The sequence below is a fragment of the Gymnoscopelus braueri genome (genome assembly GCF_963280865.1).
Source record: "Gymnoscopelus braueri genome assembly, chromosome: 6".
NCBI lineage: Eukaryota > Metazoa > Chordata > Actinopteri > Myctophiformes > Myctophidae > Gymnoscopelus > Gymnoscopelus braueri.
In genome coordinates, this window is record NC_137607.1 from 1,264,742 (window position 1) to 1,279,233 (window position 14,492).

Genomic DNA, 14,492 nt, shown 5'->3' on the forward strand with positions numbered 1-14,492 from the left:
GTGTAGTATAGTCAACATTTAATCTTTTCTTCTACTTACAGACCAGGTTGTCAAAATGTAAATACATGTCATTAACAGATATCAAGAAGTAGCATTTATGTCAAAGTGCTTACCTAAAGAGCAGTTGCTTACACAACACAAGTATATCATCTGTTATCAACAGGGGAAGCCAAACGCAAGATATAGACTGAGTTGAAGAAAACATTTATTTATCACAGACAGACACACATTTGAAATATTTATTTATGTCCACATAAACAGAAGTACACGATGTACAAAGGACCGAAGTACAAGATGTACAAAGGACATAAACACTGCCAGAGCAGTCAGATAATGGGGAAACAGCCAGTTACAAAGTGCATGTAAGGCAGAGCATTGTGCATACATCTGTAGCCTAGCTGAGAGATGGTCTGCTCTAGCCGATGATATTTCAGCACTTTGGTTAGGAAGGCTTACTCTAAGCTGTAATCAAAAGTACAGCCGACCTCGAGAATGAACACCTCCCTATGGTTTTCATTAACAACAATGACATCAGGGGTGTTAGCTGAAATGTTAGAGAACACAGAATCATCGTTACACAGGTTAAACATGCTCGGCTTCACAGTAGAATGCTTATACAGCATGATGGAGGACCTGAAAATAGAAGTGATATCTTTAGATAACAAATCCACTATTCTGTCATGCCTACTTATGTAGAGTCCCCTGTATACATGGCACCCATTTAAGATGTGGGACATGGTTTCAGCTATTTGTTCATGACCATGATGTATACAGTGAGGAGCATGGTTGCCTGGAAACCAGATGGAGAGGTTAAGTTTAGAAGGTAAAACCTGCAACCTCGCTTTCAGAGTAAAGACAACAATGCATTCGTCTAAAGCAACATTTTTGAACACAGAATGACAGACAGAATGGTCCGCAGCAGCGAGACATGCAGTCTTCCCTTGCAACCTCAGTTCAGTCCAATGCCTTTGCTGTTGTGCCCATAGGAGGGGATTAGTCAGTGGGAGTTGGTGTTCTGTTCCACACACAGTCATAGATGCTCTGACAGAGATACTGGGGTCAGATATAAAGTCCTCCAAGACAGCCATCGCCTCAGAGTTAGACCCTACCCACTTCAAGGTGACATCAGCCCAACACCACAGATAGCAGAGCTAGCGATCCTGGTGGCCAGAAGAAAAGCGGGACTGCTGTGTCAGGTACTGGGTCACAGCTTCAGCCTTGTCGACCTGTTGGAAGGTTCTTGCAACGGGGGCAGGAGCAGCAGCAGCCAAACCTTCACTGACGGCTCTCAGGGCTGATGGACTTCTGGCATATTGGTCCTTCAAAGAGCCCATCAAATCAAATGCATAGTCTGAAGAGAAGAGAATATTATATTGAAACACACACATTATAAAAGTATAGCAGTATTTCCAAATGTGCAAATTGTTGATAATTCCAAATAGTTATTGAACACACACCGTAAGATGGTTTGTCTTTGATGGGATGCACAACATTTACGGAACCTAGGGTAGGACACTGCGTAGCGTGGTTCTCCAGCACAAGTAGTGGCCACTGTTCTGTTCCCATTGTGGTTGTAATGTATAGCTGCTAAAAGGAGCCTATGGAAAGGAGAAACATTTTATGAGAATTAATTTTATGATAATTAATGTCAGAGATGAGGATGAAAACTGAAACGCTCGCACACTGTGGGCTCCAGTTGTAAGAACAGTGCTGCTGTGACGTTTCGAGAGCCCGAAACATCACAGCAGCACTCAGGTGTAATAAAAGAAATCCTACAACTGGAGCCTGCAGTGTGCAAGCGTTCTCTTTCAGTTTTCATGTTATATTTTTTTGCTTAGCACCGGCCCAAGTTTGGTTGTGGATTGCGCATGTCTCTCCTTCATTTAGAGATGAGGATGAAGGCACAGTTACCAAGGGTGCAAGTGCACACCAGTCCTTGCAAGGTGCCAGCCAACGAAATAAACACTGTGGGATAAGAGTCGCTGCCGATTGCAAAAACATATTGTGTACACAGGAGTGTGCGGTGACTTTTTATTCTACTGTAATGAGGATAAGATCTTTTCATTCAGAATACATTTACTTAATCATTCTGAAATTTCAATGTATTGAAATTTCTAATTTTGCATTTTTACTGCCAAAACCAAATTATCTTACGACACTGATCCTTAATAGTGTGACTGTACCTGCTATGCATTCCAAGGAAGGAGAACCCTGTGTGCTTTGGGGCAAAGCGGATCATCAGGGAGTGGAACGCCTCGAGTGAGTAGGTTTGGTTCTGGGGAGACAGCTGCCGTACGTCTTTGATGAACAGTTTTTGACTCACAAGAGCCTCCAGTTGAACAGCTGCTGATGAACCTGCACACACATACAACATCAGCATCAACAGTTTTTTCAATCTCTCCCTGATCATATGCTTTTGTGTACATATTTGTGAAAGGTTATTATACAACAGGTAGTTCCGACCAAGCAATCTGATTGGTTGAAATAGCCATCTAGCCGTGCTTCAAACCAGCATGATAGCACAGGCCTAATCACATAATAAATCACTCCGCACCTGATTAGACCATATATGGCACAGCTGTGCTGTGACGTCACGCTGTCCCACGGTAGGAAAACAAACAGCAAGGCGAAAATAACTGATCTACAAGCTGACAACGCGTCGCAATGGCGACGCATTGTCAGCTTGTAGATCAGTTATTTTGGCCACGTGACACGGTCGTACGACGGAGCATATAGCCTACTAGAATTCATTCCACTGCTCAAGCATTGATAGCTCAGCTGTGTTGATGAGACGGTGCCTCAGAGCGCTGCTACAGGGACTATTTAATGTCTCAGTCAAATAAACTCGTCTCTTTACAGGGAAACGGATAATAGCGAAACATTTTTATTATGAATTGCCCCACAATATGAATACATTTGGATGTGTTTTGTTGGTAACTGTTGTATAATCGCAATATTACACTCGAGGGTGTGCTTTACCTTACATTATTGGCACTTCAGTGATGCTCGCGGAACTCGGCTTCGCCTCGTTCCTGACCGCATCACTGGCGTGCCAATAATGACGGTAAAGCACACCCTCTCGTGTAATATTGCTTAATTCACATAGATATTCATTCAGACCATCAACAAAGTAACAGATCATGAAAAAGTGAACGTTTGCACATTCCTGAGCGATAGATACCTGGTTCAAGCCACTCCTTGTTTCTGTCCTCTCCTTCCAATGGCTCATGCTGACAGGCAGGGAATGCAGGCGTGTCATGCTCATGTATGTCTTGAGCATGATTGACCAGGCTTCTCCACTTTGCCTCCATCATGTCTGCATTGCCACTGGGAGTAGAACCGGCGGTCCAGTAGAGGTGGTTCACAAAAGACTGCTTCCAGAGCTTTACAACCTCACAGTCACGTTCTCTCGAAAGGGCATCCAACTTCTTGCCTACGGCTGTTATTGCACGCACACACACACGCGCACACACACAAACACACACTTTAAAATGGCACTGACAAAATTGAACTACTGTGATTGGTCTTGCCTTCCATGTAGCCATGCATTTTCAAGGACAAATACTTACATTTGGCAATATGCCAGATATCAAAGAAGTGTTGTGTTCCTTCAGCGCACAGCACATCTCGCACCCATTTTGCTACCTGCAGAATTGGTTGAATTGTACAGATACATGCCAGAATTTATGAGTTAACTAACCCTTCAAGTAAACTTGAAATGCATTCACATTCAAACATTTCTATTTCTAAAGTAAAAAAAATACAAAAAGTATCTATCACCACAGAGCCCCTCTCAGTTTCTTGATCGCCACAAGTTGATCGCCACATGAGACCCATTGTAACCAAATTGCCATCTTATAAACACAGGAGACTTTATTCAACAGCTTTCAGAGGTAAATATCTCCAATTCCACTGCCAACATTTATTTGGTTACCCTTGACGTGGCCTCCCTTAGTTTACACAAATATCCCTCCATGACTTTTCTGCCAATTCAACTATCACCAGAGAAAGTGTGTGTGTGTTTGTGTGTGTCTGTCTGTCACTTGTACCTGGCGGTTTCTGTCGGTGACAAGGACTGCGACTTTCAAGTCCTGCTCCTTCAGTAACTTGATGCTGCGTTGCAGGCCCTCTATCTCACACCAGTTGCTGTTAGCAACTTCTGAACTCTGGAGCACAATCAGAGAAACAAAAAACAAACCTAAACAAATGGGAATCCCAAACACAAACAAAGTAGAATGTAGCCACATAGATATGGCAGAAGGTACATGATGCATGAATAACAGACCTGTACAAGCTGAAGGTCAATGACTTTATTCAGCCGGTCCTCAATAAGGGAGTATGTCCCGTATTTGGCACAGTGTCCTGGACTGTCCGATCTGTAAAAAGCACAAGGCAAGAGGAAAATTATGGATAGATGCCAAATGTCTTAATATACAAATTATTAATGTTGTACTTATGTGTATATTCTAATGATGAATATAACAATGAGCATGGTAACCAACCTGCAGTCTCCAGACAGAATCAATCCTCCTTCCATCTCCTTCAGCTCACTGAGGATACTGGCTTGCTGGCTCTGCCAGGCCTGGATGACGGTGGGAATGGTGTAGTAGCGCTGATGGCGGAAGTAGGTGTTCACGCTGGTGCACTGTAGGCCAAATAGCTGGAGCATTCTGAATGTCTGCTGGGGCATACACCCTGAAAAGTGTACAGCTCCACTGAGCTGCAGGTTGCACTCAGGCATATTTCTGTGCAGCATTGACTGGTTTCGCCAAACCCTCTTGAATCCACATGCTGAACAGACCTATGAAATATATTCAAATGATCAGTGGTGTACTGTCTGTGTGTACTTTCTTATGGCTGAGGAATAAAGTGAGAACGTTTTTGAAGAAGAAAAAAACACAGAATTCAGCATAAGACACTGGGTTTTATGCTGAAATCAGATTGAAAGCACTATAGACCGGGAGCCAGGCCCAGCCCTCACGATGTTCTCTGCTAACTCTGCTTTCACTATTATTTCCTGTTTGCATATACCTTGGGCCATCACAAGTTCATACTGAACACCCCCAACTCGGGGCCGTTTGGTCTCAGGGGCCCCAAAACCCCTTTTTGGGGCGAAATTAATGTTAATGGCAATACTAATGAATACTAATGAAGTACTCAATTCAGTGACCTACGTTCAATGAAGTGAATGGCAGGTCGTTAAAATATGTGAATTCCTTCACCAGTAGCCATATATTATCACCCCAAGAACGATAGCCACACACATGATAAGCCTTCACGGCTTCACCTCAGAGTTAGACTAGTCAGACGGTCAGACCACATTCTTGCTGTTTGTATTGCTGCCCCCCAGCCCAGCCACTCCTGGGTGCAGCGTATCAGATACGCCGTTTCGAACCGTTTTTGGATGTATACGGTGGCGACGAAAAAGATCTGCAGGCCATACTGCGTACACAGCGTACCACGGTAGAACACATCACTGGCCCTAGGAGGGGTCCACGCACGATTGCTTATTTATTTATTTTTCTAGTTTGGATTTTTGGCATCCATAGGACCCCTAATACAGGGATTTTGATCATCCCAAGAAAAAAAGTGGTCCAAAGTGTTTTTTTCCCAATGTTTTATTATCCCTATGAGACCTGCAGGATTGCTGGCTGGAACGCTGGCGAGACTGTCTTTCGGAGACTTTGGCAGGCTGAAATTTAGACGTAGCCCAAATATAGAGATATCATTTGATTCTAGACAACCTCAGGTTTCCAATGGGACCAACCTTGTCATGCTAGACCACATTTTGGCGAGGGAAAAACAGCCCTCACCATTTTCCAAATCTCATGCAGTTTTGGGCAAGAACCATGCAGTTTTTTGCACGCAGTACAAATATGTAATTTCTGCCTATTGTAAAAAGGAGACCACTTTACTGTATCTATAGCTGTATGAGACCACTGTACTTAATCTATTGCTGATATGAGACCACTGTACTGTATCTAGACCACTGTACTGCATCTATAGCTGTATGAGACCACTGTACTGCATCTATTGCTATATGAGACCACTGTACTGCATCTATAGCTGTATGAGACTATAACTGTATTGCATCTAGACCACTGTGCTGCATCTATATCCCACTGTACAGAATATATAAACCACTGTACTGAATCTATAAACCATTGTACTGCATCTATAGACCAATGGTCCAGTGGTCTACAGAGCCTGGGGGGGGCCCAGGCTCTGGAACAGCTTGCCCTCAGTGGGGGGCGGTCGCCGCAAAGACTCGGTAGATGCAGTACATTGGTCCACAGATGCACTACAGTTGTCTATAGATGCACTACAGTGGTCTATAGATGCACTAGAGTGGTCTATAGATGCCCCACAGTGGTCTACATATGCAGTTGAGTGGTCTACAGATCACAACAGTGGTCTACAGATGCACTACAGTGGTCTACAGATGCACTAGCGTGGTCTACAGATGCACTGTGGTGGTCTACAGATCACGACAACGGTCTACAGATGCAGTATAGTGGTCTACAGATGCACTACTGTGGTCTATAGATACAGTAGTTAGTCTATATATGCAGTACAGTAGTCCCATACAGCTATAGATCCAGTGCAGTGGTCTCTAGATGCAGTACAGTGGTCATAAGATGTAGGATAATGGTATGTAGATGCAGTACAGTGGTCTTAAGATGTAGTATAATGGTCTATAGATGCAGCACAGTGGTCTCAAGATGCTGTACAATGGTCTTTATATGCGCAGTACAGTGGGATATAGATGCAGCACAGTGGTCTAGATGCAATACAGTCATGGTCTCATACAGCTATAGATGCAGTACAGTGGTCCAAATACAGTACAGTGGTCTCATATCAGCAATAGATAAAGTACAGTGGTCTCATACAGCTATAGATACAGTACAGTGGTCTCCTTTTTAAAATAGGCAGAATACGCAGTACAAATATACATATTTGTACTGCGTGCAAAATGGTTCTTGCCCAAAACTGAATGAGATTTGGAAAGTGGTGATGGCTGTTTTTCCCTCGCCAAAATGTGTTCTAGCATGACAAGGTTGGTCCCATTGGAAACCTGAGGTTGTCTAGAATCAAGGATCTCCAATTTTGGGCTACGTCTAAATTTGAGCGTGCCACAGTCTCCGAAAGACAGTCTCGCCGGCGTTCCAGCCAGCAATCCCGCAGGTCTCATAGGGGTAATAAAACATTGAAAAAAAACACACTTTTTTTCTTGGGATGATCAAAATCCCTATATTAGAGGTCCTGGATGCCAAAAATCCAAACTAGAAAAATAGATAATAAGCAATCGCACGTGGACCCCTCCTAAGGCCTCTACTATGACTGAATATTACATTTTCTCCGATTTGATGTATAGTGCAGAATTTTGGCTACAGAAAGAGTAATTTTCAAGATACAAAGGTCATCTTGGGCTCAAATTGAAGCTTAGGGACATGGGAGGTTTTCTATATACAAGTGAGGCAGTGATATTCACCATAAAGTGCTGGAAAATAATCATCTTTGTTGTTATTTGTCAAGCAGACAGTTTTTTTGTGTGTGTTTCTGGGGATGTTGTAGGTCATATTTAAAAATACAATGGTAGCAAGCACCAGAATCCTATTTTGCTACTTACCCCTATGTGTCAGGATAGTCCATGCCGAATTTCATATGTGTAAGACAATTTATGTAATTTTAGTAAATTTATATTGCCATTAACATGAATTTCGCCCCAAAAAGGGGTTTTGGGGCCCCTGAGACCAAACGGCCCCGAGTTGGTGGTGTTCAGTATGAACTTGTGATGGCCCAAGGTATATGCAAACAGGAAATAATAGTGAAAAAAAGTTAGCAGAGAACATCCTGAGGGCTGGGCCTGGCTCCCGGTCTACTAGCATAATGCAAAGTGATAACCCGCTTCAAACTGCACTAAGATCAGACAAAACACATGAAGTCCACTATGCAAAGTGAATGCATGACATTGACACATTCCAAGAGGGTACACGCCACCAGAGCTTTCTACAGGTGCAGGATAAAAAGTACCTGTTGGATTTTCACAAATGTCCCCTCCTGTCTCTGTATGATGGCTTGCGTGGCCTCACAGCAGCTCGGGCAAGTGGCAAACAGCTCCATGAGTTGGCTGTGACACACTATATACTTATCGATATAGCTGAGAAAAAATAAAGGAAAAAAAAACAAAAGTTTGATTAACACTGAACAGTCAGTATCGTGACATGAACAGATTAGTGTAACTGTGTAGTGTGTCTTACCACGGGGCAGAGGAAGCTTCAAGGTGTGGCGAGTCATCTGAGTTCTCAGAGAAGAGCTCGTCTTCAGCCTCTGGAACCCAATTGTCATCACCTTTCTTTGGTGCTGAAATGATTAGTCGATACATCGATTAGTTCATCAACATAATTAACACATTCTGATTTTAAAAGCAATTAATATCATTCATTCGGTAGGGGAAAAAATGATCTTTTTTTTTATTTGTATTTTTATCCCACGATTTTGTAACCCTATTTTTTACACCCAGTGCCAATTGTCTATGTAATCCTGGGCACTACCTTCCCTCTGCCAACCTAGGGAGGCCAATATCGATTATAATTGGTTGCACGGCCCCTCACCTGACTGCTCGCTATCACTCTGAGAGATGGTGCATTGGCTTTGCATCGGACTGGCCTCAAAGCTTGAAATGTCTGTCTGTGTTTCCACAGACACCATTTGGGGGACTGCCTGTGTCCCCAAGGACAACATCTGGGGGAAAACCTGGATGCCTGTAGAAAACAACAAGTGATATAATCGTAACCATTCTCTATAAAAGGCTGTGTTGGCTAAAACGTGCAAAGCAAATTAAAACCTACCCAAAGAACGGTGTGGTGGTCTCCGGTAGCTATACTGAGTTGCCTTGTGTGCCGACTCCCTTTGTGGCTCAGAGGGTGGAAGAGAGGGTTCAGAAGATGGGCCAGCTTCCTCCTCTTCCATCATAGGCTCCTCTGTCACGTCAGGAGTCGCAGAGTGGCTTTGAAGCGTCTGTTGTTAAAAAAAAGGAGCATTCAGTGTTTACGGTTCTCATAGTGGGTTCCAGGAGGTACCCATTAAAATGAGAAAAAGTTTTATTTCACTATTATTAATTACACTCCAACACTTAGACCGCAGGCAGGGCACGGACTGTGGACCTCAACCTTTTCAAATATTGGAAATAATTGTATATCTTCAACCCCTACACTAAAGTAACAGAACTAAGGGATGTTCATTATGCAATCTACTTGATCTGATCATAACCTTGCTTTCAATGAATCAAACTCACTCTGGCCTGTGCTCTTACACAGTGGTAAAAAACATTTGCTGCCTGCTCCGAACGCCATGAAAAACACTTTTATCATTACAGATTTTCCATACTTGTGTAGGAAACCTGATTTTACATGACAAGATAGTCTACAGTACAAAATATTTTCAAATGGGGTCTGCAGCCTAACGTGTAATTGACAATACAATGAGAGCCACTGACTTAGGAAACAGCTTGCATTAGACAATGATGTTCTTGTACCTCAAGCTTTTGCATGTGGATAACAATTTGTAACATTTTAATTTGCACATGAGCCTGCAAATAGATCACATACTACACATGATACTAAATGTACATAGGATATCATACATTGAATAGCAGTGGTGTAAAGTAACTCAGTACATTTACTCAATTACTGTACAAATAAAAATGTATGTAACAATTTTCACTACTTCTACTCCACTACACCTCAGAGGCAAATATTGTACTTTTACTCCACTACAATTATTTGAAAACTTTAGCTACTAGTTACTTCATAGATTTAGATTATTATTATTACAAAATATACGCCACTTCACCCCTATGATTATTTGAAAATAGCCGATCTACAAGCTTACAACTTGTGACCTTGTATTGAACTGTACTTCCCTGTATTTGTCTTTGCAAACTGTAATAAAGTATTCAATCAATCAATCAAAGGCTGATTGATTAGATCTGCTATTTTCAATATATATATATATTTGGAAATATGATAACGTCTGAAATGGGACATTCTGCATAATGAGTACTCTTACTTTTAGTACTTGTATAGTAAGTATATTTTGACGCCAATACTTTTGTACTTTTACTCAAGTAAATTTGAATTACCGGACTTTTACTTGTAACAGAGTATTTCTACATTGCAGTATTGATACTTTTACTTAGGTACAAAACTTGAGTACTTTTCCCACCACTGTTGAATAGCATTATAACTGCTCAGTTTCGCCTAGCTGAGGGCTCATACCAACATTTATACTTATAGTGTTCAGGGAAATGCTGATAGCTTCTATCCTCCCCCTCCCTAGCCCTGAAACATGACTGTCATACCATGACACTGTCATACCATAACAGTCATGGTGCCGAGTCCCCCCGGTTTATAGCGGTGTTCAATTTTTTTACATTGCCAACTCTCACATACATAAACGTTCAGATTTCAAATATAAAGTGCTTACCCCCGAGCCACGGATGTTACAAGGCGACCCGGACCGCGATAAGTACCCATATCTCCCGTATTGTTCAATAAAAAGCATTTTAATCCCATCGCCGGCCATTTTCTTTTTTTTTGGGTAATGTATCAGAGTGCAAATACACATCCCAACCGTTAGTGTCGCATGGTTGAAAGTATCGGAGACTTTGGAGAAAATGGCCGGCGATCGGATTAAAATGCTTTTTATTGAACAATACGGTTGATACGGGTACTTATCACGGTCCGGGTTGCCTTATAACATCCGTGGCTCGGGGGTAAGCAGTAAGCACTTTATATTTGAAATCTGAACGTGTATGTACATGTGAGAGTTGGCAATGTAAAAAAAAAACGAACACCGCTATAAACCAGGGGGACTCGGCACCATGACGCTTGTTTACAAGCGTCATGTGAAGCATGGCTACCCCCTCCCCTTCTGTTTTTGGCATCGCTACTGACTGCTTACCAGTGGTGTAAAGTAACTAAGTACATTTACTCAAGTACTGTACGCGTTGTGAGCTTGTAGATCGGCTATTTTCAAACATGTGCGTACTTTTACTCGCTGTGTACGGGCATGTACGGCTCTCCCGTGTTGCCCATCATGTGCGAGAAACAAGCGCTGGTGTTACGACATCCGAGCAAAACAACTAACCATCATCGGGTACAAAACACGAGCAGGACGGGGACACACACATCGCGGGGTCCTGGGACTACCAGGGGGTCCGGGCACCACCAGGGGGTCCCGGGACCCCCGCGAAAACATTACAAACAACGTCATAAACAACAGTTCTGCGTGCTGCCCCATGCCAGGGTCGGTGTTGCCAGGTTTAGCGAGAGAAAAAAAGCAACCAGGTATATGAAAACAAGCCTAAAAGGAGCCCTTCGCCCCCGGTGGTCCCCCGGCCCCGACCCCCACTTCGGCAGTGGCACGTAGGTGTCGAACTCTAGAGGTTCATTTTGATACCAATACTTTTGTACTAGTACTCAAGTACATTTTTAATTCCGGACTTTTATTTGTAACAAGAGTACTTTTACTTTTACATTTTAGTACTTTTTCCACCGCTGCTGCTTACATGTACTTTTGATAGTCCTGCAAATCCTAACACATGTTAGCGTCAAAAAGATAGTTAGATCCACACTTACCCGAGACAAACCAAGTTTGTTTACTGCAGCAACAGATCTTGCACCCACAGAAGCTTGTCCAGGCGACTGTATAGAAGGTACAGCACCTTCCATAAGTCTCACCCGGTCCAAAGTCCGGAATCCCAATCTATGGGAGATGAGATCCCCTTGGATATAATCCTCCTCTTTGAAATGGGCTCCACATATTACTGAGTGCCGGTCTTTCACCGACGACGCAGTAAAATCAGCCCTCTTTACCTGTACAAACCTCACCCATGATCTAAAGGCTGGCGTGCCTTTCTTTGGAAAAGCATGCACTTTATGTCCAGAAAGGGTGGAATTGGTACACCCACCACACGCACAAATATTTACCATTCTTGCAACTAAAGTCAGGCTAGAGAAGATAAAATAGCAGATCTACAAGCTCACAACGTGTTGCCTCGGTTAGTAGTCAACAAGTGCAACCAGGATGTAGTAACAAGAGGGCTCTTTGCTTCCGCCACTACCTGCGTGTGAATCTCAGCGCCCCCTGCGGGCCTGATACCTGCTGTGACGTCATCATTACGCTGACACACGCACGCTATGAAATGTGGACCAAAATATGCGCGTGCATGAGGGTCGTGGTTGGGCGGACAAAATGTTCGATAAAAACGCTAAAACTGGGTCAATTTCGCTAATTTTTTTTTCCTCTTCATGAAAGTCACCTTTGTCCTAGTCCACATTGTGTATTGAACAAAAATACAACCTGCAAGTTGGCCTTTAATATGTGTTTTCTCTGCTTTTCAGCTGTTGGTGTCTAATGGTTGCTGTTCCGGACCATCTGATGTCTACACACTCCTTGCTGCCTACTGAATGAAAGCTGCTCTGCTCATCACTTCACTCCAAGGACTTTCTTGTTTTGGATCAAATCGAAGAGTCCAAAACTCAATTAATGGACCAAATGTTTTATCAGCAAAGTATAATGTTCAATATAATGATGTTTAGGTCTTAATTTAGTTAAGACCTAAACATACTTCTAAAAGCAATTGTCTGTGGTACCAGGCTACATTGCCTTGTAACATACAGACCCTTAACAAACCAAACTGAGTTCTCTTATAGTGGACCAACATCAAACGATACTCTTTCTGGTCAATGTCGGCTCTGATGGTGCTTCAGTCCTCTTTCTGTTTACTATAATACATTTTTAGGGTTAGCAGTAGGCAATCTGTCTACAGCAAGACTAAATACGTATAACTGTCAATGATGGTATTTACAATGTCATAGATACACATGTATGTAGTTGCACTGTTTTATATCTTTTCTAATGCTGGTATGGTATTGTGGGGTTTATTTTACTGCTTGTTTGACATATTGAGAAAATGCATATCCTCACTGTGGTAAGTCCGGAATTAAAACATTTCTTGTGTAAAAGTAATACTCATTATGCAGACTGTCCTAATGGTCTAAAATGTATATAAATCTTTTGAAAATAGCAGATCTACAAGCTCACAATGTGTTACATAGCAACCCATTGTGAGATTGTAGATCAGCTATTTTCAAATGGCTGACATGTATATAGGGCTGAAGTGGGTAATGTTTTGTAATCAAAATCTACAAAGTAACTAAAGTTGTCAAAAAATATAGTAAGTACAATGTTTGTCTGAGATGTAGTGGAGTAAAAGTACTGAAAATTGGAAATACTCCAGTAAGTAAAAATACCTCAAAATGGTACTTAAGTGCAGTACTTGAGTAAATGTACTTAGTTACTTTACACCAGTCCTTCTTAAACTTTTTTCATGTCAAGGACCCCCTAATTGACACTTATTACCCCGCGGATCCCCATTTGAAAAGATAAGCCAGGGACCCCAATAAGAGGAGGTTTTTACGGCTCTCTAGCAGTGATTCTCAACCATTTTAATTTCAAGGACCCCCAGTTTGACATGCATTAGGCTACGGACCCCAATTTAATGGCATTTATACCTCTGGGACCCCAAATATACACTGTAAAACCAATGTTAATCGAACTCTGAGAGTGTACAAATGGAACCAAATGGACCCGTAAGTTCCATTTGTACACTCAGAGTTACAGACCCACAAGGGTCCATTTGGTTCCTATCAATCATTTGACTGGGGACCCCCTGGAACCCCCCCAAGGACCCCTGGGGGTCCCCGGACCCCACTTTGAGAACCAATGCTTTACACCACTGACTATTGTTACAGACAATTAGAGAAGCCCAACAGAACTGTGATAGCCCACATCATCCTGCCTTGTACAATTTTGTGATTGCTTTATGCATTTGTAACTTTCTTTTACTATTTTAATAAAACGATAAAAAACTAAGTTCACATCTGGGCTCCTTTATTACATGTGTTTATATATAAATATGTGGGAGGGAGGGGGGTTTACAATAAATGGGGGGGTCATATACGAGGGGGGGTTCGCAATATATGGAGGGGGGGGTCAAATACGACAGCGCCACACTACTCGGCCGCTCGCGGACCCACCCGGCCCGTCAGCGCAACGCCTGGTGTGCGCTCGGCGCAGCGCACGGTAAACGCTGATCAAGGACGTCACGTGGAGACGTCGGGTCGCGACGAGCGGACGCTCCGGTCGGCGGGGCGTGGAGACGTCGTCACACTAGAAATATGACATGATTTGCTACCTGGGTACTTACACCAATCAAAGGTCTGATTGAACGTGATATTCTCCCATTCAGTGCTGTTATGACCCTGGCCTAGGGGAACCAGGGAACATAGCAAAAACAAGGGAGACGCAGTGTAAAAAGTATACTTAATATTTATTAAAGATCAAACCCAAATCAAACATAATATAATTCAACATATGAGGTGTGGAAATCAGTAGTCAGTAATGTAATGTGTGTATGGATGAGT

At 42.7% G+C, this 14,492-nt stretch overlaps 1 protein-coding gene across 1 annotated transcript; it reads right to left on the reverse strand.

The window, feature by feature from the left end:
- Positions 1 to 248: 248 nt before the first annotated feature.
- On the reverse strand, positions 249 to 12,050 carry LOC308087507 (uncharacterized protein). Its single transcript, XM_080431422.1, has 13 exons — positions 11,643 to 12,050; positions 8,853 to 9,021; positions 8,616 to 8,765; positions 8,262 to 8,364; positions 8,035 to 8,161; positions 4,503 to 4,801; positions 4,286 to 4,376; positions 4,050 to 4,166; positions 3,570 to 3,645; positions 3,182 to 3,439; positions 2,184 to 2,355; positions 1,458 to 1,598; positions 249 to 1,351 (listed from the first exon to the last, which is right to left on the reverse strand). The coding sequence occupies exons 1-13, from the start codon at positions 11,994 to 11,996 to the stop codon at positions 1,339 to 1,341; spliced, it is 2,070 nt and encodes a 689-aa protein (XP_080287548.1). The 5' UTR covers positions 11,997 to 12,050; the 3' UTR covers positions 249 to 1,338.
- Between the last annotated feature and the right edge of the window lie 2,442 nt (positions 12,051 to 14,492).